At 42.1% G+C, this 27,243-nt stretch overlaps 4 protein-coding genes across 6 annotated transcripts; 1 reads left to right on the top strand and 3 right to left on the bottom strand.

Annotated features, from left to right (window-relative positions):
- Positions 1 to 1,565: 1,565 nt before the first annotated feature.
- Positions 1,566 to 5,175, bottom strand: si:dkey-74k8.3 (BRI3-binding protein). Of its 2 annotated transcripts, XM_020645279.3 has the most exons (4): positions 4,288 to 5,175; positions 3,876 to 3,935; positions 2,353 to 2,455; positions 1,566 to 2,056 (listed from the first exon to the last, which is right to left on the bottom strand). In XM_020645279.3, the coding sequence occupies exons 1-4, from the start codon at positions 4,513 to 4,515 to the stop codon at positions 1,698 to 1,700; spliced, it is 750 nt and encodes a 249-aa protein (XP_020500935.1). In that variant the 5' UTR covers positions 4,516 to 5,175; the 3' UTR covers positions 1,566 to 1,697. The 2 variants fall into 2 exon arrangements, with proteins under 2 accessions (XP_020500935.1, XP_020500936.1); XM_020645280.3 differs by lacking the exon at positions 3,876 to 3,935 and having other exon boundaries at positions 4,288 to 5,172.
- A 308-nt stretch (positions 5,176 to 5,483) lies between these two features.
- Positions 5,484 to 15,129, bottom strand: rnf20 (ring finger protein 20, E3 ubiquitin protein ligase). Of its 2 annotated transcripts, none has more exons than XM_020645331.3 (22): positions 15,008 to 15,129; positions 14,470 to 14,665; positions 14,282 to 14,350; positions 14,096 to 14,194; positions 13,830 to 13,977; positions 13,505 to 13,711; positions 12,487 to 12,602; positions 12,167 to 12,313; positions 11,984 to 12,058; positions 11,739 to 11,858; positions 11,150 to 11,329; positions 10,461 to 10,596; positions 10,133 to 10,254; positions 9,850 to 10,006; positions 9,378 to 9,678; positions 8,647 to 8,764; positions 8,371 to 8,520; positions 8,065 to 8,277; positions 7,719 to 7,844; positions 7,452 to 7,592; positions 7,128 to 7,232; positions 5,484 to 6,184 (listed from the first exon to the last, which is right to left on the bottom strand). In XM_020645331.3, exons 2-22 carry the CDS (start codon positions 14,653 to 14,655, stop codon positions 6,008 to 6,010), a joined length of 3,093 nt encoding a protein of 1,030 aa, XP_020500987.2. In that variant the 5' UTR covers positions 14,656 to 14,665; positions 15,008 to 15,129; the 3' UTR covers positions 5,484 to 6,007. The 2 variants fall into 2 exon arrangements, with proteins under 2 accessions (XP_020500987.2, XP_065814807.1); XM_065958735.1 differs by having other exon boundaries at positions 14,792 to 15,095.
- A 2,349-nt stretch (positions 15,130 to 17,478) lies between these two features.
- aldob (aldolase b, fructose-bisphosphate) lies at positions 17,479 to 20,547 on the top strand. Its single transcript, XM_020645295.3, has 9 exons — positions 17,479 to 17,634; positions 18,412 to 18,524; positions 18,621 to 18,832; positions 18,919 to 18,973; positions 19,091 to 19,251; positions 19,358 to 19,441; positions 19,524 to 19,698; positions 19,809 to 20,008; positions 20,278 to 20,547. Exons 2-9 carry the CDS (start codon positions 18,413 to 18,415, stop codon positions 20,371 to 20,373), a joined length of 1,095 nt encoding a protein of 364 aa, XP_020500951.1. The 5' UTR covers positions 17,479 to 17,634; position 18,412; the 3' UTR covers positions 20,374 to 20,547.
- Positions 20,548 to 22,616: 2,069 nt separating this feature from the next.
- LOC109992612 (B-lymphocyte antigen CD20) lies at positions 22,617 to 26,259 on the bottom strand. The gene is made up of 7 exons (XM_020645298.3): positions 26,178 to 26,259; positions 25,858 to 26,003; positions 25,615 to 25,728; positions 23,824 to 23,880; positions 23,577 to 23,723; positions 23,371 to 23,484; positions 22,617 to 22,899 (listed from the first exon to the last, which is right to left on the bottom strand). The coding sequence occupies exons 2-7, from the start codon at positions 25,984 to 25,986 to the stop codon at positions 22,846 to 22,848; spliced, it is 615 nt and encodes a 204-aa protein (XP_020500954.2). The 5' UTR covers positions 25,987 to 26,003; positions 26,178 to 26,259; the 3' UTR covers positions 22,617 to 22,845.
- Positions 26,260 to 27,243: the final 984 nt, after the last annotated feature.

Below are 27,243 nucleotides of genomic sequence, written 5' to 3'. Positions count from 1 at the left end.
CCAGGATTACTTATTGCATGAGTGTTTTTTGTATTATTTGTTTCTTTGGTCACTTAATGACATTATTCAACATAACTTTAGAAAGAAAATCATTTTCCCCCTTCTTTTTAGCTAATTCAATAGCAAACAGTTGCTTATTTACACATTAAATAGACCCGGAGCGACGCTGTTGATTTAGAGTTAGTTCATGGCCACATGATGAATACATGTAAAACATGTACTCTCTTCTTGTTCCATTTTTTGGTCTCTTAATTCCTGAGGGGAATGTGGTTCTTTATCTCCTTAAAGCTTCCTTGTGTACAGTACACCAATTGCTTTCAAAGCCCTTTCATTTAAAGCAGCCGTGTGCTTCAGCTGAAAGATCCTTCTGTGAGAAGAAAACAAAACAGTAGATGTGTGGGCTGCAAAATCCCGAAGACTGGAGTTATAAAACTCTGCAGAGCTGAGTGGAGCTGCTGCAGTCACAACAGAATCATCTGCAATTTTTAGAGCTACTAGCAAAACCATCATTAAATAATCGTGATGTACATGGTCCAGAATCACATTGTCATCACTCTCTGCATCTAAGTGTGGTTGAAAATGCTATGAAGATATTGACACAGTTCGTTTCATTGTGGTTACACTTCTGACCCACTTGGTGCTCCACAGCAGCAGAGAGTAGTAGGGCAAGTGAGTTTTGCTGCTGCAGGGTGAGCTAGCGGGGCTGATTATTGTGGCTCTCGGGTCAGGTTGTTCCACTCGACCGAAGTGGCAGTGGGGGCGAGGATCATTAGTGTCAACCCAGAGGATCAAAAAGGCTTCCAGCTGACTGAGCAGCAGAGAACGAATGAGGCACAATGGACTGAAGAGACCAATGCCCATTGGTGAGCCTGGGCAAAGATACATTAGTGTAGAGAACTGAAAAAAAATATCAAAGATAACATTGGCTGCTTGACACTGGATTTATTTTCTTGATAAAGCCTACTCTAAGGCAACCTCCCACCATGTTAAAAAGATACTTTTCTGCCATGTTTTGGCACAGTATAGTGAAGTTTAGCAGAGAGGGAAATGCCAGGCAGCCTCCATGCTGGAATTGAAAACCATCAGCCTGCTTTTAATTAAATATGGAACCCATAAAAGTTACTAGGAGGGGATTTTTGTCTATAGGGATCTTCTTATTTTTTCCTCTAGTGCCACTAGTGGGTTGAAGTTTTGAATTGAATAATACTTTTGTAAATGACCAAAATTCTTCAAAACTAGTTTCACTTCCATCAGTTTCAAATGTCAGCATTGTGATTTGGAGATTTTTAACATGTCAGCATTGTGATTGGGAGATTTTTAACATGTCAGCATTGGAACAAAGCTTCAAATATGTATTTTCCTGTTTGGTTTTGATTATGGAGGGTTTTTTTTTTTGGGTGCATGCAGTTCGGAAAAAAAAGAATGCAGGACAGTTAACAATTGGTTCTCTGAGCTCTGATATTTCAACTTTGTAATACCTTTGTCAGATTTAGCCGTTATTACCAGTAACTAATATTCAATGTGCTGTAATAATTTGGCATTTCTAAAAGGCAAACAATGGAGAATTTCTGGTTACAAATCCCTCAGGTTACTTTATTTCCAATAATAGTTTGACACACATACAGAAAACCATCAGTGTTACTATTTTCTTATCCAACATAACCACCACCGTTGTCCATTTTGAAGCCCCTCTCTGGTCACTTCTCCACTTTCCTCTTCTCCACGGCCTTCACTCGGCCCTCCAGGGTGCTCAGCCTGTGCTCCACCGTGCAAGTGTTTTCAGATCCTGAAGTGAGCAGAGTCAACACGACGCATCCCAGCACCAGGCCACCTACTCGCACCGCTGTGGTGTCTGCGCTGGCAGTCTTGTCCGTCACGATCAGTCCGAAAAGCCACAGCGCTAAAACGGTTCTCACCACCCAGAACACCCGCTTTGCCACGCAGAGGAACAAACGGAGAACGATGTTCAGCACCCAGTAGCCAATGAGGGCCAAAAGACCCCATTGGGCGATGGCAGCCACACCCTCTGGAGTGAAGCGGGGCAAGGTCTCTGCAGCTGTGGAGGAAGGAAATCCAGGTTAAGCTTTTTTTTATGAAGACTGAAGCTGGACAATACCTTTCTGTTACACTGAAAGCTTAAGCAGGAAACACTAACGCTGAAAAAAAAAAGAAAAAGGAGTGGCAGATAAATTCCTTGAGGGAGAGGCAAGTCTGCATATTTTTACTGGCGCTTCAAACCATCATTGCCACACATCTACTCTTACTTTCTGTCAGCTGCACATACAGGAAGCAAAAAAGTAAAGCATGCAAAGAAGCCTTAAACACATGAACAGCGTCCATCCTGGTACCCACCATCGAATCCTGTGACCCTGAGGATCTCTGTGACATACACGGCGATGACGTTCAGGCCGCTGGCCGCTCCTTCGGCCAGGAATCGGATCACCATCTCAAAAAACTGCGGCGGGGCGGAGAGACATGTTATTATACAGAGTAACAATGAAGAGAGGAAGCATTCTGATCATCACATCCACAATCATGCAGAGAGGACACAGGCGACACAGATGTATGCTCATGACCCTTATGCACAGTCACATCATTCATTTTTACACAAGCAGCAAGACTACTTTGTAAAAACTACGGCGACTTGAAGCTGCACCTCAAGACAGAAGAAGTCTTGTATTGTTGACTTGGACAAACAGCTGTGCATGCAAGTGACAGCTGGATGGTGCCCCTCTCTATTCCTGTACTGTCACTGTCACCAACCCCCAAAACATCTCACAAAACACACATACAGTCAGTGCGTGACCTTGTCAGGCAAGGTCAAGGGTAGTCCAGTAAGCTGGACAAGTTTCTTATCTGCACCTGTTGGGCTACACAGTGACACATACATGAGAACAGAGCACTATGTCCAAGCAAGAGTCAAGCGTCTGTCACTCTGATCACATAATCATTTTTGGTATATTCAGGCTCTATTTCCAAACTAATGGAACATGAATACTTTAAGTTTGGACTGATCAGCTTAAAATTCTGAAGAGCGGGAGTTCGGCAACAAACTTTCAAAAGGTGTGATGCAGCAAAAGAGGAAAACTCGGCAGAAGTATCCCACATTACAGGGGAACTTCTACGCCAATTTTCTGTTTGACTTCCTCTGAGCTATTGAGGCACATTAAACTATTTATTTACTTTCTGCTGCGATTTAATTTAAGCTTTCCAAACTGACTAAGCACCGCACGGTAAATACAAATGTCGCAGAGGGTAGAAATCCAAACAATTTTTCAAGCGCTGGATCAGAAAGACAGTTCAAGGCTAAAGTTTTTTTTTTTCCCCAAGATCTGACAACTGCACTGATGGCTCACAGGAATTTAACAAGATGACGGAAAGGCTGACAGGCAGCTAAAATAATGTTTTTGATATATTAGAAGAACAGTTCAGTGTGCAGTGTTAATGTTTTTTTTTTTTTAATTACTTTTGCCCAAAAAGTGAATGAAAATTCCTAAATGAATGTCTTGTTTTAAACTCTCACTAGAACTTACTGCAGGGGTGCATTTCAGTTCAGGGAGATCTTACATAGATTATGTATACACCCTATACTTTGCATCTACAGCTACCAATTGAGTCAAGTTGAACAACATCTGTCAACTTTCCAGCACTAAAACAGACTCTTATCACTACAAGCACACATATTGGACGTTGCTGTGGCCTCTCATGCAAACACCACTGTACAGAACAAACTTTTTTAACACAGCCATGCTCCTACTTGGCACTAACTTTTTGGGGGTGACATGAGCTAGAACAAAGCCACATGAGAGGACTCAGGGCAGGCTAGATGGAGACACCCAGGAGGGGTTGTTTTTTTTTTTGGGTTTTTTTCTTACCATGGCCACCGTATAGACGTTCTCCTCACCCAGAAATGACTCAAGATACAACACTGCACTCTGAGGAAAGGGAGCCACAGCAGGGGTGGAAGCAGGGATACAGAAACGTGTATGGGTGAGGGGAGTGATGCGTGGATATAAGAAGACACGAAATGAGGGCAGAGAAGATGAGGGGATCAGGGGAGAGATTAACAAGTTGAGGTGCATGGGGACAGGAATGTGTGGGGGGGGGGGGAGTGAGGACATATTGGAGAGAGATGAGAAGGTTGGAAGTGGAAAATTAGTGATATTGATTGAGAAAACAGTGAAGTTAGACCAAACAGCCAGAAAAATAAGAAAAGAGAGAGAGAGAAAAAAAAAAGCCACTTCCCGGTGCTTTGACAGAAACGTCAGTGCACTTCCCCCATCGTACCTCAGCCACTGATCGGATCACTCCGCTCCCCAGCACGGACTCCGCGTACCGCTGCACCTCCCGACAGGTCCCGGTGATCAGAGTCCCGAGGGTGACGGCCGGTGGGCTCCCCTCGGTCTGCTTGGTCTGCTCGGCTTGAGCTCCGACCAAAACCACCAAAGCCAACCCGAGCAGCAGCAGTAGACGAGCCATGGTACATCCACCGCGCCCAGACGCGCAGAGAGTCATTGTTTGAAATGTGAGAACGAAAGGGAAATGAAATGTGCTCTTTAAAAAAAAAAAAAAAAAAAAAGAATCTGTGTGAACAGATTAATGCTGCAGGCCAGAGATGGTCGATCAGCTTCAACGACTACAGACAGAAAACCAAAGACTTAAAAATGGCTTCTGTTGAGAGCAGTCAGAGCGGTATCAAAGCAACATGCTGCTTTTTCCAGGCAGAAAATACAAGACCAGAGTCAGATGCTAAACTACGGGATGCTCCTGTCCAAATAGCAAATTTTGTTGTTTAAAAAAAACCCCAATGACTCAAAATGGTCTGAGAATTTAATTTTAAACTTTGGCACCGGTCCGCTCCGTCAAGGACACTGCAGCATTAACAGTGTCTATATTTGGTAGGAAACTGTTGAAGGCTTTGATGATCCAATGGCGTGGAGATGTGTGATTGTCAAGCAAGACGCACAAGAAAGACGTAAGTGGGAAAAGATACGGCGCACGAGGGTATCCAAAAGTTATATTCTCTGCGCGTAAAAAAAAAGAAAAAGCAAAAAGGTTAAAAACAAATAAAATAAATATATATACTCGGTGGCACTGAGCCGAGCACGAGTCTCCTAAAGCCTCTTTATTCAGCCCTGAGCTCCACGCCGATCAACTCTGCAGCTCCTTCTGTCTCAGTTTCTATCAAACGCTCTGCTGCGATGGATTATATTGCTCAATGTTTAAAAAAAAAAAAAAAAAAAGTGCTGCTCTCGCATGACGCTCCCTTCCTTCCAGCGTTTCCACCGGCAGTTTCCAGTGTGCAAACACGTCTACATCTTCAGGGAGGGGGGAGGAAGAGGAGGGGAGCTCTGCACACGGATAAACACAGATTCGGCACACTGGGACATGAAGTGTCATTTGTGTTCTCCACATTAAATGTTATTGAGAGGGTTTGATACATTGTGTTAGATTAAAAAAAAAAAAAAAAAAGTAGCGACACATTTCTCTTAAGATGTCAGTTTAATAACGAGAAGAGCAAAAATTACAAAGCAGTCTGATTTTAGATTTCAGGAAAGTTTGGATAAAAGGCAGCTTTCAAAAAAAAAAAAATGGAACACTAATGACAAACAGTATGTACAACACACTGACTTAATACAAACATCCACTACAAGCTTTCGTATTGTTCTCATCTTTTATTAGCATGCTGCTTTGTAAATTGCCTGTTTCCTCACACACTTGCACAAAGAAACCACACACTTGGAATGTGATGAATTTGCAGAATCTAGCGCCTCTCATACTCATAGTTCCTGTACCGGTTTTGAAAACAGTGAAGTGTTGGATACTGGATGAAGAAAATGGATTCAGTCACTGGTAATGAATTTATTTCAAAAGAGTTAAATTCAGAGCATCACTGCAGCTCACGGAATATCACACCGATAAGTGTCCTGTACACGCAGGAGACGAGGCGTCCCATGTTCAGAGTGGTGAGTCTCCCTCCCCCTGAGCGTTTCATACTGCTGCAGCTTCAGCCGATGTAAATGCGGTGAAAGTCGTTCGCTCCGAAGGCGGCGTTGCACTTTGGGCACTTTCTCTGGCGTGTGTCGTAGCGAGTCTTGACGCACTCGAAGCAGAAGACGTGGAAGCACTTTGTCAGAACAGCGTCCTTTACCCGAGAGTTGCAGCATGGGCATGTGAGACGTGCCTGGGGGGGGGAGAAAGAAGGTTGGAGAGAGAGAGGGAGAGTGGTTGAACAACAAACTGAGAAGCCCTTTTTTGTTTGTCCTGAGCTGAATGATTTGTAAAGAGTGGATTCGACACGTGACATGAAGGCTGGATGTGACCCTGATGTGGCCATGACAGACTCTCGAGACCATGGAGAGTACAGAGAAGAGAAAAACAAACATCCTGAGAGTGAGCAGGTTGTTAGATTTTTAATATGGACTACAATTACACTGAAATGTGTAGTCCTCACGCAGTGGTTTGGAAGTATTCTAGTGTGTGTTTCTGTTTCATAAAAGTGTGATCACACTGTCCCGCAAAGACTAAATATTCCTAATTACAGCATTTCAGGCTGGAGCTACTTATTTAGTGAGGGGAAAGCTTGACAACACCTTTATCTTTCCCTCACAAAGAGCAACTGGTTAGATCCAAAATCTGGAGACGGGAGGAAAAAGATAGCCTTGGCCCAAAGCTTAGAGAAATCATTACTATGAAATCAAAGTATTTATTTTCTTGTGGGTAGGACTGATTTGTTGTAGGGACTAATAACTTCCTGCGCTGTCCACTTGTTGCACTGACACTGCTCAGAGAAAATAAATAGTCCAGCAAGTCAAACCCTCACTTCTGGTCTTTGTTGTATTCAGTGCAGAAACTGCGAGCTCAAGCTTTAATGTTCATCTAGAAAGTTAAATAAGCACCATTTATAAAAACCTAAATTGTGTTGTCCTATGCAACTTCCATGCAACAAGGTAGGGGGCAGGGGGGGACCTATTTAATAATTCATCTGAGTATAGATCATACAATAACAGCTGACTCTGAAATGAGTTCTTCTCTTCAGCAGGTTCAGCTCCAGTAATGCCGATCATTGTGCTTTCGCTAAAGAAGGATGAAATAAACGAGCAGGTTATCACTATTTGTAGTTTCACCTTATAATCGTTGATTTCTTCATTTAGGATATCGTCTCCGTTGCTGATTTTCTCAGCCGGTTTCTTGGCCTTTTCGATCTTTCTCCTGAGTTTGGAGATGTCCTCCTGAAACAAAGTAAACAGCTGTGAGTAAAACAAGCACGTCTCTACCAGTTTACTTTCATCTGTCAACAGACATTATGGATACCCCAAAGCAGGCTCATTTATATAGTTAGCCTCAACTGAAACTGCAAGTAATGCAAACCGGCAACAGATCTCTGTCTGACATAAAGTTAGGCATATTTTTAAACGTTGTGCCTTTATGTGTGTTGTTGTTGTTGTTACCTGTGCTCTTCGGGCGTTAAATGACTCTTTCTCTCTGGAGATGCTGTTCTCTACCACCTCCTCTCTGACCAGCTTGAGCCTCTGTTGAACCTGCTCCAGCTGAGTTCGCACCTCCTCTGACAGCGACGCAGAGTCCTGTGCCTGGAGAAGCAACAGAGACAGATGAGAAGACATTTCTTCTCATGCTCAGCATCATATACAGGGCAAGTGTGGTCTGTACAGGTTAATCTGTCGCTGTGGCTCATCGCTACAGAACGACGTGTTTACCTTGCGTTTGTTCATGTCTAAGGCTTGTGTTCGCAGTGCCAACTCTCTCTCTGCAGTGCTGATGGTGCCCTGCAGGAGGCGATCTTTTTCCTCCAGCTTCCGCACCACCTGAAGCTGGGCGTCGACCTGAAATCAACAAAAAGTCTGTTAATGCAGAAGAGCTACGAGATAAAGTTCAACAAAACTGAAAAAAATGCTCATACAGCTCATACAACTTTATTTCATTACAAGCTGTTCAACTTAAAGGAAAAAAATGTGAGAAAAGACTGTAGGCAGTTTGTGCAAGAAAAAAAAAACAGCCAACACAAACTCTCATTATTTCCCATTGCACCTTATGGAGGCTCACCTGAGTTTTTAGAGTGAGCAGCTGGTCTGCCAGCTCCTCCTTCTCCTCTTTCAGGAGCTTGTGGATCTGGTTGGACTTGATCCGCTCGCTCATCAACTTGAAATTTGCATCGTCTTTTTCTCGGAGCTGCTGCATCAGTCGAATGTTCTGTTCCTGCATGTCCTCGAAGGCCTGGCCCGTCACGTCCATCTCGCTCAGGAGCGCGTCCTCCTCCTGCAGGGAGGGGGAGAGGAGGGCGACAGTGTGTCAAAGAGCAAAGGAGGGTGCTGTAAGTGCGCTAAATCAAAAGGTGACAAGCAACTGTACCTGTTTTGCTATTGAAAGCTTCTTATTGAGAATATCAATCTGCTCCTCCACAGAGCGGATCTTCCTCAGTGCCTCTTCATCTGCCATTTTCTTGCCCTCTCTCCTTTCTCTCTCCTCCAGCTCCCTCAGCCTCTGCCGTAGCTCCTCTCCCTGAAATCAGCACACAATCATCATACATTCTCCTGCTTGTGAACACCTGCTTTAATCACTGATGTGAGTAAACCTCTGTTAGCAGGATATCGGGGGTTTTTTTTGGAATGCAGTGTGAATGACCACCTCTGACTTGGACTTCTTCTCTGCAGCCATGAGCTGCACTTTGTCCCTCTGCTCCTTCGGTGCTGAGCGGTACATGTCCAGCAGCAGCTTCATCTCCCTCTGAGACTCCTGGGCTTTCCTGGGCAGTCACCATAAAAAAAAAAAAAAAGAAATCAAACAACACCACCAACAGTAAAAACTCTGCACATTGTTTTGGAGACAATCAGGACTTTTGCACCCATTTATCAGAGATGTTTTGTTTACACTGGCTGGGTCTACTAATCCGTGTGAGTCATTGCTGCTGATTCATCAGAGAACAGAAGATATCTTTCTTAAGTGTTGTGGTAGGCATTTTGTTTTGTGATGATAGAACCTGGAGCTGACAGAGAGTAACCATAGCACTAAGAAAAACAAAACAACTCATACTAGGAAATAAACAAGGGGCACTTGTGTTGGCCACTGTGATGCGTGTAGAAAAAGAAAATCTTTCAAAACATTTCGACGTAGGATCAGCCAGTGGTTATAGCCAATATTTTCTTAAAATCAATCTATCCCAAGGTCAAATTAAAATTTGGGATTGGCATAACTCATGTTGTAGGGGGGGCTATTTCCCCCTTTATAATGTATATGCTTTAGTTGATTCAGTTTTAAGTGTTAATCAAGGTGTTTTTGACCATCTTTGACCTAGCATGACTGAATGCTTGCTGACAAATGGACGACCGTATATTTAGACCTCCACACATGCCACTCACTTGAGTTCTGCTCTGACAATCTTCAGCTGCTCTATCTCCTTCCTCTTTGATCCTCCAACCACTGACAGGCGCTCCCCGGCCGACTCCTCGGGTTGGCTGCTACTCCCCGGCTTCTCTTTCTCCTCCTTTATCACACCGCCACCGCCGCGTGTCGGCCTCTCCTTTTCCTTCTCCCGCTCTTTCTCCTCCTTCTTCAGAACATCCTTTTCTTTCTTTTCCTCCTTCTCTTTCTTCTCCTCTTTCTCGTCCTCTTTTACTGTTGCTTCTGGTTCTACCCCGGGCTCTGTTTTCACTGAGGCCCCTGCAGATTAAAAATTCAACACAGTGAAAGAGAAGTTGCCAAACAGGACAGTCGTTATATGTCTTCAGATGTTTAAAAACGCTAAAAACCCTGAAGAAAAAGATTTATTTTTCTTTAAAATCTCACAGTATAAGCAAACGTTTCATAGAGAGCGCGCTAGGTATTAGCTACCTGTGCTGCTGGGTGTTGAGGAGCCGTTGTCAGGCTCTGTCTTGATCGCAGGTTCCCCAGAAATGGCTGTGATTGAAGGCGAGGTCGTCTCATCCTTCACGTCCAGCTCTGTGCTCGACTGAGACTGGAGGATGGCGTTTCCCTTTGAAGCGCGGACCTAAAAAGGCGACAGTGAAACCTTTTGCTGTGTTCGGCTTGTCTTGCAAACCACCACCATGCTAATCTCTTTCTAATGCCTGTGAAAGCGTATGAACAACTTTCTATCTACCGCCGTTTGACTTACTTGATTGAGCTCAGCTTGAGTTTCTCTCAGCCTAATCTTGTATTTCACCACCTCTCCTTTCATCTGCTGGTTGTGTGTTTGCAGCGTGCTGATCAAGTGGCGCATCTCTCTGTTGATGGGACCTGAGAGAGAGAAATGGTTGGAGTGAAACAGAGACAAATAAATTAAACATGAAAGATGGGGGGGGGGGGGGGGGGGGGGGAGGCAAAAGATCAAACAGTTCTGTCATCAAGGAGCGGAAGTGAATCTTAGCTTACAGCTTCTCGGCACAATTCACCCCTTTCACCCCGTTCCTCATTTTGAACCAGCTGACGCTTGCTGTAGTTACCTGCTTGCTCATTGGCAGCAAGAGTCTGTTCAAACTCAATGCGCAGCATCTCGTACTCCTTCCTGACCTGAGCCAGAGTGTCCTCCAGCTGAAACACCTCTGTACGAACCTTCCTCTGCAGAGCCACCTCATCATTCTGCACATGGAGGGGATGAGAGTAGGAAGAGGTCACAGATAAGACACAAGCCAGGTTTACATCCACATAAAAGAGCATTCTTTTTCAAAAGTTGAAAACATGCGCAATTCAATCCACTAGTGTTAGTTCATCAACATAAGCAGTAGGTGGTGCTCATGCTCCAGTCAGGTGCTTTTTCATCAATGGTAGAAGAAATTGTGCGATATGATGACATGGCTGAAAGCCCCTTAAACTTCCTCTAAAAGAGTAAGACAAAGTGATGGTAACATTTCAGGTTTGTTGTATGTTACTGTGTCTTGTGAAAGGTTACAGTCTCCACATTGCTCCACACACATCTGCTGTTTTCTGATGCCTTGATTTATATGCCAAATCTTTTCATTTGCACGTTGACTGTTCTGCTTTTTCAACCCGGCCACTTTTCCATCTAAGCCAACCCCAATCTTTTGTTAAATACAAATGAAAAATGCTCATGAAAACGTGAATGCAAATGCACCGTCTCACGCACGCACGCACGCACACACAAACAAACGTGCATACAAATACAAAGACTTACCTCCATGTGCTCCAGCTGCCGAAGCCTTGCAGTTCTGGTAGTGTTGAGACGAGCACGCGTCTCATCTAACTGAGCCTTAAGGATCAGAGACTCGTTATAGAGAACAGAAAACTGCGACTGCAGGCAGCGGTACTCTGAAGTCTCTTTTACCATGCTCTCTGCTCGACTCATCAGCTCCGCCTGAAGAAAGAGTAAGGAAAGAAAGAGAAGCAGAGATTTTTAGAATTTTAAAAAAAAATTACAGTATTAACCACCAGGTGGCACTGTGAGTTTTGCTACAACTTCGAGGAACCTGTGAGGTAAAAGTGTTCAGATGTGCGTTTGCAAGGACACAATCGAAACAAAAATGATTATCATGTGGTGATACATAGCAGTAGCTATAGTAGTACATGTCCCCCCCCCCCCACCCCACAGTTTCCCTGTGTTGAATGAGTTTAATCATTGCAGTAAATTAAATGCAAAGAGCAAAAGTGCTTTAGCAGCTGAATAAGCAGTTCTTGCTAACATACTTAATTGAACACCCTAATACTGTAATGGATCGTTTTCAAATAAAGGGTAAAAATACAGTGAGTGCAAATCACAAGCCCACCTTCATGCTGTTGTTCTCCTGTTGCACATTCTGCAGGTCCTGCTGGAGCTTCTGCAGCTCGATGAGGCGGTTATCTGCCAGCTCCCTGCTCTCGTCCATCTCACTGTTCATTTCCTCAAACTTAAGAGAAGGTAAAACTGAGTTCAGGAAAAGTGGTGGAAAAGCTACAAAATTAAGAATTTGTCAGAGTTTCCCCACTAAACATTTTCCCTTAATCGATCAAAACGTTTCAATAGAAATCCTACCTTTCTCTTGTTTATAGTGATGGTTCCACAGACGCTGCTTGCCTCTCCACACACTTTGTAGCCTTTACTATTCACCTGGAGCATTAAAGACGGTGTTACTTTAACATGAACAGCAAGACATGTACAAACCCTATTATTGACACACAAAGAGAGACAATCAGAGGATGATCGACATTAACTCACCCTTTCCAGGATCTCGCTCAGGTGTGCATTCAGTCTGTTCTCTCTGCGGCGGATCTTCTCCATGTCCCACTGGAGCTCATCGATCAAAACCTGCAGCTCTCCGACGCGCTGGTCTGCTTTGTTAGCTGCACGACCCAAAGGCCGGGTCTGGACAAGGCGGGAATTTAAACATTAATAACTAATTAATATCTTAATAACTAATAGAAATATCTCTTAGCCCAAATTGTTATCTGATAACTGTTCATGTTGGCTTGAGCTGAGGGCAGATAGAGGGCATTCTGCAGTTAACAGTTAATAATGAAAGGAGATTAGATTTGTACCTCGCTTGTCATTTGACTGTACTTTTGCTTGAGGTCCTCTGTCAGCTGCTGCAGCCGCTTGTTCTCCCGGGTCAAGAGAGAGTTCAGATTGGAAGCTACCTGCCACAGGCTGCCCTCTGAAAGACAAGAAACAATTGCATTAATAATTTGTTTTTACACTCTGTCTAGTAAACATGCTACACAAATACAATCCTATGGATGTGCATTGATGGGGGGATCTTGGGGTGGGGGGGGCTGCCCATGGTGGTTGCTGGTTGGGTGACTTGCTCAGGGGTGCTTTGGCAGGTGGACTGGCGCCTCTCCAGCTGCCAGGCTGGTTTCTGGGCTTGGTCTGTGCTGGGACTTGAACCAGTGACCCTCTGATTCCCAACCCAGGTCCCTACAGACTGAGCTACTGCTGCCCCCATTATAAGGGTGTAGACACTAAATTTAATTCTGTCATTAGTCAAAACTATTTGCTGAACCTGTGTCTGTTGGGAAGGTAAGACTGTAGTATGTCCGATTGTTTTTCACCCACGGTTTAACCAGACTTCTCCCTACCAGACCCACAACTACTACAACCTCTGTGAAGTCAGGTGAGCCGATGTGTGAACACAGCACAGTTAATATTTAGGAAGATTCACTGCAATGCAAGGGGGAAGAGGTAGAGACGTTTATATCATGGGACCTGAGTGCGACCGGTGAGATTGTCTTGCGCGTCTAAGTGAAGATGCTTGCAAGCATGTTCTTTAGCACTCTTCATTGACACTTTGAGAATGTTCAATTGATATTTCGGGCAAAAAATATCACCACAGCTCCAGGCTCTGTTGCTTCAGCCATCATTTTTTAAAAAGAACCCTGCCTCCTCAGACCCCCCTCCCCTCTAACAGAGAAAGTCTACTGCAGGGAGGTGCTTATGTAGACAGGCAAATAAGGAACATTTCTGGCAAAGCCTATCCAGAAATTTTCATGAAATACTAGGAATGCATTACTTCAAAAAAGCGTTTTATTGCAATGGCATGTCCTCCTCAACTCAAACCTGCTCTCTGTTTCATCTCATCCGCTCCAGAGTCCAGCTCTGTCTTCAGTTTATCCACTGTGCTCCTCAGACATTCATAGATCTCCACCACATGATTGGCCTGCTTCTGGCTGGACTCCACCCTCTCTTGAAGCTCAGCCTCCATCTCCTCGCTGCTGCTACTTGCCAGTGTGGCTAAGAAGGAGTTGGTTGTCTCTCCCGGGTGGCCTGAATGAAAACCAATAACACAAGGGGGGGAAGGGGGGGGTTGTTTTTGACATGTTTTGTAACACGTTAACACATTAGTACTTTCAATTTCATGACCATGCCTCAGTTCCATCTTTACCTCTGTCCTTTGCCCTCTCCTGGTTGGAGTCGCCATCGGGTTCTGGGGTATCTGGCTTCAAGCTCCGCCCCTCGCTTGCCAGAGGTTTCTCAGGCTCACTGGTTGATTGGTCATACCGCCTGATTGTTAGTTTGACGTTTTCATCAAACTGATGGGGGAAAAAAAACAAACACATTTTGACAGTTTTAACTTCCGCAGGAGAGAAATATTGTGAAATGAGGAAGAAGTCATCGTCATGTGTTGCTTCCTTGTCTGAACTCGTTTACCTGGTTCCAGTATCTATTGAGGATCAGCAGACTGGCATCATCGGTAGCCTGACGCGTCTCCAGTCTCTCAATTCGCTCTCGCAATTCGTCCTCAATCACCTGCAAGCCAAGATAACTTTCTCAGAACAACAGCATGCATGTACACCTTTTTTTTTTTTTTTTTTACAGGCAAGGAAAAACATTTACCTGTCTTAGATCAAGGGATTCTCCCAACTTTCGATTCTTCGCCTGGAGGGCTTTGATGTCTTGCTCCTCCTGTAATTGTTTCAAACAATAAATGCACAGACAGAGAGCAAACAAAACGTGTGGATATTTCATAAACACTAAAGAGGGGAGGGGGGGGGGGGGGGGGGGATCATAAAGACAGGGCTCACTGAGTTGGACACTCCTCCGAGTTTGATGACCGTCTCTGTCACCGCGGTGCTCCCCCCAGCAGCCGCGCTGACCCCGGGACCTCCATCCTCTCCCTCCCTCTCCCTCCGCTTCTCAGGCGGAGCACCGGACGACGACGACGACGAGGAGGCACTGCCGGGGTCTGCAGGACGCTTCTGTCCCGACATCTTCAGACACCTGAAACAACACAGAGAGAAACATCGCCGAATGAATGAACTGATGGGAGACTTTGAAGTGGTTGTGAAGATTCAGTTTAAGGGACGACACACATGTTCGATGTGGTATAAACGCGACTAGATTTACCTTAATAATGAGCAGTAAAAAAACGTACACACATGAAACGATTTTAAAAACGATTTTAAAGTCTGAACAAGTTGATTCAACCAGCCGGATGTTAGCCTTTAGCTACCCGCTAGCTTCGCCGGTCGTTAACACACCGGAGGGGTAAATCTGACCCAGCAGATGTGTGCGTTTACTTTTACGTGTTTTCTCATTTATAAATACTTTGCTGATTCTTACCGCTTCTTATATTAAGGGTTTTATATTGAACTAAATCTGTCTGTGGCTGTTGTTGTTGCAACTCCTTGCCTCGCGGAAACGGAAATGTTACCGGTCAGTGGGAGGGACCGTCTTTGGTTGTCATGGCGACACCTAGCGCCGCGGAGAAGAAACAACACCCGACGTGTGCGAGTGCAACCGAGTGTAACCGAGTGCAACCGAGTGCAACTCAGACATCTGGGGGAAACTAAGATTTACTGCTTGGCATCTGTGGCTCAAAATGCAGGAATCTAACCACAGACGCATCATTTGAGCACAAAAAAACAAAACACTGGTCTTAGAGTTAGAATTTGAAACAGGGCCCCTTCACAAGATGAGCCACAGCATTACATTACACTGAAGAACAAAGATTAGTCTGTACTTTATGATGCAAATTCAGAAAAAAAAATATATTAATAAGCAACTGACAAAATAACTATAGTGTTTGTTTTTTTTTGCCCCTGGAAGGTTTCTCTGCATGTTTTGTTGCAGCCCCATAAATAGTGTTTGGTGCAGCCTAATTCATGTAGGCTAAATAATTAAACATACATTTTCTAGACATTATGTTCTAACCTTACAGTCTATGGTTCTAACCCAATAAAGTGGAAGACCGTAGCTTAATTAGGACTGCTATTTGTAATAATGCACATGAATGTATTTGATTTATTGAATTGTCTTCCCCTTCTACCAAAATTGTTTCATAGTTAGATATTTGTTTACTTGCAATGTTGGATGTATTTTGAACAGGTCCATGGCATGATGATGGCATTGCTTTCGGAAATTGTGACAATTCTCTTGCGTCAAACTAGAAACCAACATCCCTCCGATGTTCTTTCTTTGATATAGTTCCCTTATTTTTGCTGGTTAACAAACAAGTCTGAAAAAAACCAAAACGTGTGTTCAAGCAAAATGCATACAGATGGAGGACAAAAGCTGTATAAACTGCAGAAATAAGAGGAAATTATAATATAGAAAGAAAGAGGGGGAGGAAAGAAGAAAAATGAGGAGAAGGAAAATAAATAAATAGAAAAAAAAGAAAGAAAAGAAAAATGGAATGAAGGAAAGAAGAAGGACAAAAATAGGAATGGGGTATAGAGGAAGGGAAGAAGGAAAGGTAAAAAAAAAAAATACAAGCATACACTTGAATTACACACACACACACACAAGCAGGGCCCTTCAACACCCTCAACATACAAAATTGCAAAACGTTATTATTACTCCCTGCTTGCCTGTTTTGTCTTTGTCTATGCTGTGCATTGTATCGTCGTGTCTCCCCTGTCTCCTACATACTTTTGCTCTTGTCATGTCCCTCACTTGTCTTGTATTGTTCTGCATCACCTTATAAAAAATAAAAATAAAAAATAAAAATAAGAGGAAAAACAAGGTCCGCCCAATAATTAGCTCCCAATGAACAACTTTATTAAGGGCCTGAATAAAATACTCTGGATCGAAACATCGCCCATTGGGAGTTGAACAGTGTGCTGCTGATCTTCCTCTTTTTTTTTTCTTCTAACAAACAAGTCTGGGCAAGAAATTGCACTTCTGTATCTTTTCACAGTCAGTTCTTGTGTACGAAGAAAGTCACAGAAAGAGACTGATCTCTAACCTGCACTACCACAGTGAACATTGCTCATGGTGCAGAGTTCAGCTTGCGTAAAAGCTGCCTTGTGATTATTTGTATGTTGCAGATCGGCAGCCTTTAGGTTCAAATACCCCAACCTGCTGAGGTAACTCAGGGAAAAGTGAGAGCACTCTACTGTTATCTAGTGCCTGTTGAGTAGATGTGCAGAAAGATGAAGATCAGATGGCTGTTTAATTCGTGGGCACATTACACATATGGAATAAGATTACCTACAGCAGGCGACTAATTGATTAAAAACGATATAACAAATGTATCGCAAAGAAAACTGTAACCCTCACACTGAGGCAGCAACAATACAAAAACAAAAAGTACCAATACCAAACATACAGCCACACATGATAAAAGCTGCTTATCATCATGGACAAACTGAACACGAGGCATGATTGTGCTGATGCTGCTTTTTTTTTCAGAGCTAAATAGTGACATTGCAGATATTATCAATCAGAACATGGCATTGGCTAAACTTTATGTTCTTACACACATATGAGAAAAAAAACAGACATAAAGGCCCTATCTGGTGTAAATTGCAATTGACACCTTCATGAGGACATAGGAAACAAAGAAACCTGAATTGCAACTGCAGCAGGCCTCTCACTTTACATCTAGTTGTTTTCTCACTTCACAGTGAGCAGAAAAGGGGCGTGTGCATGTGTATTCTGATTTTTTTATAACTTCTCAGATAACAACACCATGTTCCCTATTTGTTTGTAACTCATCCGCCCCCGGTCCTGGGCCTAAAGTCCACAGTGGAGCATTGAAGCCCGGTACTAACACCGCCCCTGTCTATGTCCGGACCAATTGTGTAACCGGGACTGACACACGCCCCGCCACATCACGGGAACCTCCTCCGTGATAAATACAGGATTGTGCCAACTTGTCGGCCTTCTCAAACAGTCTACACACTGCTTGGAGGCTGCGCGGCCGTCTACAATTTCTGTTGCACATCGCTGTTTGATACAATTCCAAAGTAAGTCGTTGAGGTATTTTTTTTTTTTAAATAACTATTGTGGATGCTAAAGTCAATTTCTTAAATGCAAAGTGAACTCAACCGTGTTGCCTTGTTTTGTGCAACACTTGTCTTCGGATTTCATCATGTGTCCAAGTGTGCAGCAGCCGAGCCTACAGATGCATCTTTGTAGGTTATTTCAGCTGGAGTTATTTTAAAGTCTTAACTTTGTAGTGAGTTACACTGATAAAGTTAGATGTTTCTGCCATAAAGTGGTCTTTATTTGATTTCTAAATGTTTTTTTTTTTTTTTTTTTTTTTTTTTTTTTTAAATCGACGTGTGTCCTGCAATAGTTTAAATGTCTGTGGGCGTCTTTTAGTTTGTGCAAATATTTGAAAGGGAACACATCCGCGTTTATGTTAACTTGCCGTTTATGCTCTCACACATGATTTGTGTACAATTAATGCTCGTGACTTGTGAGCCTTCATATGAATCTCAGTGTTTTGGGTTTTCTGCAGAAACTATTGGGAAATCATCATGCAGCAAAAAAAAAAAAAAAAAAAACTACTGATGAACATCTGAACTAGGGCAGAACTTATCTGTTTGAGGGCCAAAGTACTTTCTGTCATGCAAGCCAAATATTAGCAAAGGTGTTGCAAGAGAAGCAGGAAGTCAGAGTGCAAAGGTTCATTGTGTTTGGAAAAAAAAAAGAAAAAAAAAGGGTAAAGCATCTTCCTCATACCTGTTACAGTCTTGACATGTTTCTAATCACCTGCTAAATGTTTTGTTTTCTCTTAGGATGACTCACCAGTTCCCATCGCTGTCTCCTGAGCAAAAGAAGGAGCTCTCTGACATCGCTCAGAGGATTGTGGCTCCAGGAAAGGGAATCCTGGCTGCAGATGAATCAACAGGTGAGCCGGACGATCTCAAATGTTATTCTGTGGCAAGGGTCGCGGAGTTTGACACTTGTATTTTTATTTTTTTGCACACCCTCTTCTTTCATCAAGGAACCATGGCGAAGCGTCTCCAGAACATCAAAGTGGAGAACACAGAGGAGAACCGTCGCTTCTTCCGTGACCTCCTGTTCTCCTCTGATCCGTCCATCGCGAACAGTGTGGGCGGAGTCATCTTCTTCCACGAGACACTATACCAGAAATCAGACAGTGGCAAGCTCTTCCCCCAGGTCATCAAGGATAAGGGTATTGTCGTCGGCATCAAGGTGAGGAGTGTGCAAGCTGTGTGCATCTTAAGCTCAGTTGTTTACCCTTGTTTAGTTAATGACTTTGTTTGCTTTCCTTGCATCAGGTGGACAAAGGCACAGCGGGTCTTAATGGAACAGATGGAGAGACGACCACACAAGGTAAATAATCTTTAGAGTCAATTCAAGTACGAGCCTTTTTCAATCCGAATCTACACTCTTTATTTTCAGTACCATGATTCAAAACGACTGTGGGTGCTAACATTCTTTTTTTAACAGGTCTTGATGGCCTCTCAGAGCGCTGTGCTCAGTACAAGAAGGATGGTTGTGACTTTGCCAAGTGGAGGTGCGTGCTGAAGATCTCAGACGGCTGCCCCTCTGCTCTCAGCATTGCAGAAAATGCCAATGTCCTCGCCAGATATGCCAGTATCTGCCAACAGGTGTGTGCGCTGCCCCACTCTAAAGAAATCACTTGACTGCAGTGTGGTCCAAACTACTGCCTGGGAGTAATTCATCTTACACTTAGATTTATGTTCCCCCCAACAGAATGGCCTGGTGCCCATTGTGGAGCCAGAGATCCTCCCTGACGGCGCCCATGACCTGCTGCGCTGCCAGTACGCCACAGAGAAGGTTGGTGTATCCTCTGTGATTCGTACACGTCAGATTATATTCTAAAATGTTTGTTCTAATAAATCGGCCCCCTCATGTCCAGGTTCTGGCTGCTGTGTACAAGGCTCTCTCTGATCACCATGTGTACCTGGAGGGCACTCTGCTCAAGCCTAACATGGTCACCGCTGGACACTCCTGCACTAAGAAGTACACCCCTCAGGAGGTTGCCATGGCAACAGTGACCGCCCTGAGACGCACTGTCCCAGCTGCTGTTCCCGGTAAGAGACTAAAGGCCTCATCTCTTTTTGAACAAACCAGTTTAAGTAAAGGGAGTAGATCTTAAGTCATTGCGGAGTGAATGACAGCATGCTTGATTCTGTGTCTCCAGGAATCTGCTTTCTGTCTGGAGGTCAGAGCGAGGAGGAGGCCTCCCTCAACTTGAATGCCATCAACCAGGTGCCCCTCCATCGCCCTTGGAAGCTGACCTTCTCTTACGGCCGTGCACTTCAGGCCTCCACTCTCGCAGCCTGGCAGGGCAAAGCTGCCAACAAAGCAGCTGCGCAGGAAACTTTCTGCAACAGGGCCAAGGTAACCCTAGAGAGCGTGAACAGCTATTAAGACTGACAAAACAATCATGCTTATCAATTTGTACTTACTGACTGTGCTGAAAATGGTTGTTACAATGGCGCTTATCGTGTGTTATTCAGTTTATTACTGACTGTAAATGATTCATTCTAAAAGCCTTTGGTCTCTTCAGTCTTGCACTAATGTGGTTTATCTAACCTGGCTGATCATTAACACTCAGATTTAACTTTGCTCTTACTCCCCCCCCCCCCCCCCCCCCCCTGTCTCTACAGATCAATGGCCTGGCCTCCAAAGGAGAGTACAAGCCCACAGACTCAGCTGGCCAGGCCTCCATGCAGTCCCTGTACACTGCTAGCTATGTCTATTAAATCATAGGAACCTTTACAAAATACACACGGACCAAATGTGACTTAAAGAAATGCCGCTGCTGGAATGCCCTCTTCCCTAGACTGCCAACACCAGAGGAAGACTGGTATTGCAATGTTGAACTACTGTTTGTCTACTCGGTCAAATGACTGGAAATAAATTAAGTGACCAAAGTATTATTAGTGTTCTGGCAGCTTTTCTGTTTTCCTTGCTACAGGTTTATTAAGAGCTTTCCTCAAATCCACTGTCAAAACTAAACCGTGAAACACAACAATTATTAAACAATATAAGCAAACATAAATAATAACATGCATAGCGTGTGATTAATGTAATAACAGTTAACCAAAAGTAAAATACAAATGAAATCAATTAAATTACCTCTTTGGCTGCATGCTGTTAAGAGAGAATTGAAGTTCAACTTTAATTGGAGTGAGTCCATGCTTGTGGGGCTGTTGTGACTCTAAATTCTCGCGAGAGCAGTCCAACGTGACTGTAAAGGTAACTTCTGAATAAAACATCACTTGTATTTAATTAAATGAACTAAAACATATAAACAATGTACCAAAATTAGACTTAAATACAACCTAATTCTTAATTTCTACTTAAAAAAAGGTAAACAATAATTGCGACAGCTACAGTGTCTGTGGGAAACTGTAGGATGGGAGTTGACCATTTCTTGCTGTACCGAATAAGGAAAAGTTCAGTAATGCATCAATTAATAAAGGCAATGAAGCTGTGGTTATGGGCATATTGTAGCTGTTTCCTTCACAATGCTCTGTTGGACACATTACACATCCTAGCTCATACCTGTATTGCTGCACATATCATCTGAGTTTACCTCCACCATCTGCACAACCCTCTGCATGGAGCGGAAGCATTTAAAAGCAGATGTGGCATACAGTATAGGCTATCTGAGGAGCACAAGAACTAGCAGGATTCCAGTATGCTTGCATAACACTTGTTGGGAAATTCTTGAAGACACAGCTCCAACATAGCTGCAGTGAACTATGTCTGGGTGGTTTGACATCATGTGCAGACAGTGTGTACCGGGGGGCATTTGTGTTAGAAAATGTCATCAGAGTAAAATTTGATCAAATCAATGTTTATTAAGGAAAACAGACATAATATTTAGTGTACCACATAAAGCTAAAAGCAAAAGCCAAATCCTCGTAGTGCACGTCCTGTGACAGCTTGTGCAAGGAGACTATATGTGCAGATTTAACAAACAAACAAAATATGTCAACATAGGCTTCCAACCAAGTTCTTCATGTCACATTCATGTAGATGAACACACTAAACTGTAAAGACACATGGTGTACATATAGCTCATGGTTATTGAGTTATGGAGAGATAATTGACACATCTGATAATAGTAATGCAGATAATATGGATACTGATCAGGCATATTGACAACAAAAGTGACCAAGGGTAAAAGAAGGCAACCGTGATACCCAATCAAAACATTGACAGTTAAAAAGTGTTTGATTAAAATAACATTTTAATTCAAAATGGAGACATGGGCCTCTGTTCACTTTACCGGTGTTAACTAACAACATTGTTTATCGCTTTAAATTTCAATTTTCAAATAACTTCATTTATCCGTTAGGAACTTCATTTGTGGAAAAGAGCATCAGTGCGCATACAGCTCGACACAAAAAAACACATACATTAACATTCAATATTTGACTATTTCCAAAGATAGATATGAGTACCAATAAGCAGTATCTGGTCGCCTGGCAACTAGATTGCATATGTGCACATAAGCCTTACTAGAGATATCAGTTGTTACTATGACACTCTAATCAGTGCAAGTAAAATAAAAGTAGTTCAGTATTGCATAGTTGAATGTTAAAGAAACAGAAAATTGAAGCTTAGAACAGAAGAAAAAAAAGGCGTGTTTGCTGAGCTATAAAGTTCTGCGTCTGGGTGGTGTAAGGTTAGAATGTTATATGAAGGGACCTGTACAGCTGGCCATCCAGGGGTGGCATGGCTCCCTGTTAAATCTGATTGGCCACCCAAGGTGCCACCCTAAAATCCTCAACTATGACTGGCTTTTTGCCTTATCAGAGGCGGGACTCATTTTCAAACCAATCCGGTGGGCTGTGTTACAACAGGCTACTAGTTGCTTTTGGGTCATTTCAGTGTAGTACATTTTATTTTTGTTTATACTTTGAATTGTGACTAATTGAGACATCTTTTCAGTCCTCAAAGAATCAAGCATGGAAGATTTAAATGATGCCTCCTGTTGTGTTTTTTTTTTTTTTTTAAATAAAAAAAACCTACACAGAGCATCTATCATTAATGTTAAAGGCTAGTGGAAGTAAATATCATTAATGGATAACAAAAGTTCACACGCCCCTTTCTGAGTCCATGCGCCATGTGTGCACACCTTCCTGCTGTACAAAACTATGACATTCACACTTACAGGAAAATCTGTTTTAGATTTAACAGAAGAAAAAGACAAAAGATTGTTTTCAGTTTGACTGTGTTTCACTCGGTGGTGCTGCCGGGATTTGCTGGACAATAACCTGTTAAAGATATGGACAACAACAAGAAATCAATGTAATGTTAACTGGCACACACATATGGTTCAGGACAAACTTATGATGTTACACAGGACACAAGACTCTTATATTTTCACACATTATTTTAGGATTCTGTATATTAAACCACATTTCTGTTTTGAGGCACTCTTTTTTTGGTCAGTTGTAGTGACTTTTGTGTGATTTAGGCTTTTAAAAGGCTTTTTCTGGTTAGTTATGGAACAATACTGGCTACTTTACATTAAAATGTTTTGTTGTTCAGGCAATAGCCCACAAAAATACATAACTGATGAAAAGGGATGTCAAAAAGACCACTTCACTTCAAGAGGTTAAGAACACAATATAGGCTACAGTATAACTATAACTAAATGTCTATGTATGCACTTGTTTTTTGTTTTTCATTGATTGATTTCAGTAGTTGAATCCAGGTTAACAGTATATGAAGTTATTTCTTACCTGAGAGCGTGTGGATTTCAGAGCTAAACGTGCGAAGACACACAGGAAGATGAGAAGCACTGACACACACAGGGAGGATGCAAACAATACGCTTTCAACGCCCAAACTCTGCATCTATAGCAAAAGAAAGTCAAAGAAAAGCTTATTCATACATTGTTTCAACTTCCGTGCCTTTCATTTAGTTTAAAATAAATGCTTGAACTCACCGCTCTGTGAATATCCCAATCATCTCTTCGATAATAGAACGCTGCGAAGCGACGGTAGTTTAAATTAGCGAGGCAGGCAATCCTGTAGCCACAGGAGACTACAATTCCCAAAATGGAAACCACATACATCGCCAAACACGCTGTCACCTGTCAGAGAAATCATCTTTTAAGTGAGTAATTTAGAAAGAAAGAGATGGACAGTGAATAAAGGGAGTTAAACCGGAAACTAGCACCACAATATACCTACCGTCTTCTTGGATGGATGTACCTCAGTGTAGATGGACAGACTTCCACTGGCAAGAAACTTACAAAACAACAAAGAAAAACCATTACCAGTAGTAAGCAATTTGGACACATATCTAGTAAATGAATCGTCAAATTTGATATTGTATTTTTTAGACTGTTTTGGAATGTTTTTCCTCTCCCCAAATTTGTCACTACCGAAACATAGTATTAAACTATGATAAAAACAATATTATGTTAACCTGTTAGTATTATGTTTACTTCCCTTATGTAAAGATGATTTTTTTTTTAATTTTATTGAAGGTTTTCACAATAAAATCAATAAAAATTATTTTTTTTTTAACACATTTCTAATTTCAATTTTTAAAATTCTTCAGAATGTGCAACCTTTCTTTCTAAAATGTACAAAACTGATCAGAATGATTTCAGAGTTAATGATTTACGAGATGGAACATACAGTTAACCAATCAGTATCATAACATTTTAGTTGATAACTCAATATATATATATATATATATATATATATATATATATATATATATTTGTAAAAACAACCAATGTTTCGGTAGTGACCAGTATATTCTTTGTAGTGTTTTATCATATTCCCTCAACCTTATTGCGTAATATTAACTCAATATTAACATGTCTGATGTTGGGAATATTACAAGCACGTATGTTTAGTGGTCAATAAAATAATTTATTTTTGAAGAAAAATTTTCATCCATGACCATATAGTACAAATATTACTTATCAGTTGCTTATTTGCTGTAAATAGATGATTGAAATGATGATACTTATAGAAACTCACTGCTTTTAAGACTTGGGAACACATTTATTTCAAAATGATGAGATTTAGCTACTTTACCAGTCCATTTTGTCACTACTGAAATTATAATGTCACTACCGAATTCAGCCATGGGGGACAGGGATGCAATGTCACTTCCTGGTCAAAAACTCAGGGGTGTGGCTTAAATCTAGGCTCAGCCAAGCCACTACAACTCTTGTGTTTCAGTAGTGACATGAAAACAAGGGACATGATTTTTTGAGTATAGTTTTTTAATTTTAAAATTAAACCCACAATAAATCTAAGTCTTTCAACCTTTGTTTAAACTTAAACATAAAGATCTTTTAAATTACACCATTGAAACAAATCTAAAAAATGTTTTAAGTGGTATTTGCATAAATTGAAATTTAGGGGTCAGGATTGGGGACAGCTACTTTACAATAGAAAGTACCCTATAAATGATATTTTTGTATTTATTTAGCTTATCACTATCTCATTTAATGCCCTGGGTTTAAATAGATCATGATATAATCTCAGTAAATATCCATGTCTGAATACTTAATTGTTTTGTTAAACCTTTTTTTGTAATGGGGCTGCACTTTGAACTAATTCGGTAGAATGCCCCATACACCATTTTTTTTCTTACATTTAGTAATTTTACTTATTAAACAACCAGGGTATGATGTAGCTGTGAGTAAACTTTAGAGCTGTTGATTTTGATACCTTGAGATTAAGCCTGCTAGCTCTTCCCATGTTCTGAGGCAACATGCTATAAAGCTGCAGACTGCAGGCTACAGACATGAGATTAGTATCAATTTTGTCAAGGAGCTGAATGAATGTATTCCCCATAAACCTTAACTGTGAGTTTTAAGAGGTTTAAGGTTTTCTGATACACCATAATCATGTAGACGGGTGCTTTATGACTTTTAAGTAGGCTATAGGAGCCTATCAAGCACAGTATTTAACCATATTCAGCATATCAAGCTGCTAACCAGCCTTTTAGTTGTATACCAGAAGCCCCTGCCATAAGGGAATGTAGATCCTGCCAGAACTGTAGACCTCATCCTCAGTGTTCACATGAAATCCAATCAGCAGCTCTGCACAGCCAAAGATCACAATGACGATCTGAGAAGGTAAAGAGGAAGGGTAGATTAAAGTAACTACATTACAATAGTATGGTGTTGCTTTTGGGGCTTACTTATTTCTCTATGCAGTTAATTACAACTTAAGAAATTGGATTTCATGCTACGTTACCCCAAGACTTTTGGGCTCGTGTTTAAGGAAGCGATGCAGAGGCTTGCTGGACATCAGCACCATGTTGTTTGCATCCTGTTTCACATCCTTTCCTGTTGCTCTCTCTCTAGTTGAGTCAGTGGACTCCATTGTCAGCAGCGTACAGTCTGTGTTGGTTGTGGGAAGGGAAAACAAGAATCAAATCAGAACCCCTCAACAGCACAGATTGCACTTTGACACTCCACTAGGCAGATATAAAGAGAATAACTGCAGCATGTGTAATTTTAAAACCAAGTCTCAAACAATATACCAGTTATTCACAAAAACATGAAGTGACGCACCTTGTTTTGGTTTTCATGCAGAGAAGCCGAGTGGTAATGAAGGAGTCACTGTGGGTGGACAGAGGAAGTGGGGAAATTTGAGTTTTGCCTTTTTTTCCTAGGGGGAGGAGTTGATGTGTTTGTCTGCAGACTGTTCCCCAGTACAAGACTCAAACAGTGACCAAGACTTGTAAAAGTCCCAGTAAAAGGACGAAACATCCTCATCATCACAAATCAGTACATTGACTAAACCTATTCTGGAAACAGATTGAGATATAAATCATCTCTACATAAAAAAATGGTTTTCTACAGTTAAAGTACCAAAGTCATGTTAACTTACTTTGAGGCAGACAGACACCTCTGGCTGTAAATGTGTCTGCATGGTATGAATGAGGGCAATTTTGAGTATTTTCTGTTTTTTGTGTTTTCTTATGCAGTGGTGGTTCTAGACCATTTTTACTGAGGGGACCAAACTGGGGCCAGTTGTTTTGTCAGAGGGGAACATTAAACCCAGGTGAAAAATATAGACAAAGATGATCGCTTTAAAAAATATATATTATGCCAAATAATAGCACACATCATTAAATACCATGATTTATATTTGTTTCAGTAACAGTAATTAATAATAGATTGTGAGTCCGGTTGTTGAGTCGAATACTGTGTATGTGTTATTAGGGTGGGCTCTTCCTTTTGGAGGGGTGGCCACAGGGGGGACCAAGCTCAGTGTTACAGGGGCACTGGCCCCTGTTGGCCCCTGCCTAGAACCGCCCATGTTCTTATGTATTATAATTATGTATCTTAAATACAGTTTGAATGTATGGCTGTTTTTCAGAAACTTTCTTAACTGTGCTGCAGCCTGCCTCGGCCAGCTACTCTTGAAAAATAGACTCCGAAAATGTGGTTTACAATGTTACAATTTAATTTAAGCAGATGCTTTTGTCCATAGGTAGTAAATGCTTTTGATAGGTAGTAAAACACAAGCAGGGTTTTAGAAAGGAAGAAAACAACGGCAGATAGTGCCAACAAACATTCTGAAGTCAGATTGGACACAGGTGCTGACACTCTGCAGAGGCAATGCACAGTCTGT

The sequence above is a fragment of the Labrus bergylta genome, chromosome 9 (genome assembly GCF_963930695.1).
Source record: "Labrus bergylta chromosome 9, fLabBer1.1, whole genome shotgun sequence".
Taxonomy (NCBI): domain Eukaryota; kingdom Metazoa; phylum Chordata; class Actinopteri; order Labriformes; family Labridae; genus Labrus; species Labrus bergylta.
This window is presented reverse-complemented; position numbering and strand designations above follow the sequence as displayed.

What these genes read in the sequence shown, in the direction of transcription:
- si:dkey-74k8.3 (XM_020645279.3), bottom strand. Translation starts at nt 4,515, where the DNA reads ATGACTCTCTGCGCGTCTGGGCGCGGTGGATGTACCATGGCTCGTCTA. An exon ending in ACGTCTATACGGTGGCCATG is followed by an intron (nt 2,456 to 3,875) that starts GTAAGAAAAAAA and finishes GCCCCGCCGCAG; the next exon opens with TTTTTTGAGATGGTGATCCG. An exon ending in CAGGGTCACAGGATTCGATG is followed by an intron (nt 2,057 to 2,352) that starts GTGGGTACCAGG and finishes CTTCCTCCACAG; the next exon opens with CTGCAGAGACCTTGCCCCGC.
- rnf20 (XM_020645331.3), bottom strand. Translation starts at nt 14,655, where the DNA reads ATGTCGGGACAGAAGCGTCCTGCAGACCCCGGCAGTGCCTCCTCGTCG. An exon ending in ACAGTCAAATGACAAGCGAG is followed by an intron (nt 12,314 to 12,486) that starts GTACAAATCTAA and finishes CGCCTTGTCCAG; the next exon opens with ACCCGGCCTTTGGGTCGTGC. An exon ending in CTCAAGCTGAGCTCAATCAA is followed by an intron (nt 10,007 to 10,132) that starts GTAAGTCAAACG and finishes TCGCCTTTTTAG; the next exon opens with GTCCGCGCTTCAAAGGGAAA.
- aldob (XM_020645295.3), top strand. Translation starts at nt 18,413, where the DNA reads ATGACTCACCAGTTCCCATCGCTGTCTCCTGAGCAAAAGAAGGAGCTC. An exon ending in ATGCCAGTATCTGCCAACAG is followed by an intron (nt 19,252 to 19,357) that starts GTGTGTGCGCTG and finishes TCCCCCCAACAG; the next exon opens with AATGGCCTGGTGCCCATTGT. An exon ending in TGTCCCAGCTGCTGTTCCCG is followed by an intron (nt 19,699 to 19,808) that starts GTAAGAGACTAA and finishes CTGTGTCTCCAG; the next exon opens with GAATCTGCTTTCTGTCTGGA.
- LOC109992612 (XM_020645298.3), bottom strand. Translation starts at nt 25,986, where the DNA reads ATGGAGTCCACTGACTCAACTAGAGAGAGAGCAACAGGAAAGGATGTG. An exon ending in ACGAGCCCAAAAGTCTTGGG is followed by an intron (nt 25,729 to 25,857) that starts GTAACGTAGCAT and finishes TTACCTTCTCAG; the next exon opens with ATCGTCATTGTGATCTTTGG. An exon ending in TACATCCATCCAAGAAGACG is followed by an intron (nt 23,724 to 23,823) that starts GTAGGTATATTG and finishes TTTCTCTGACAG; the next exon opens with GTGACAGCGTGTTTGGCGAT.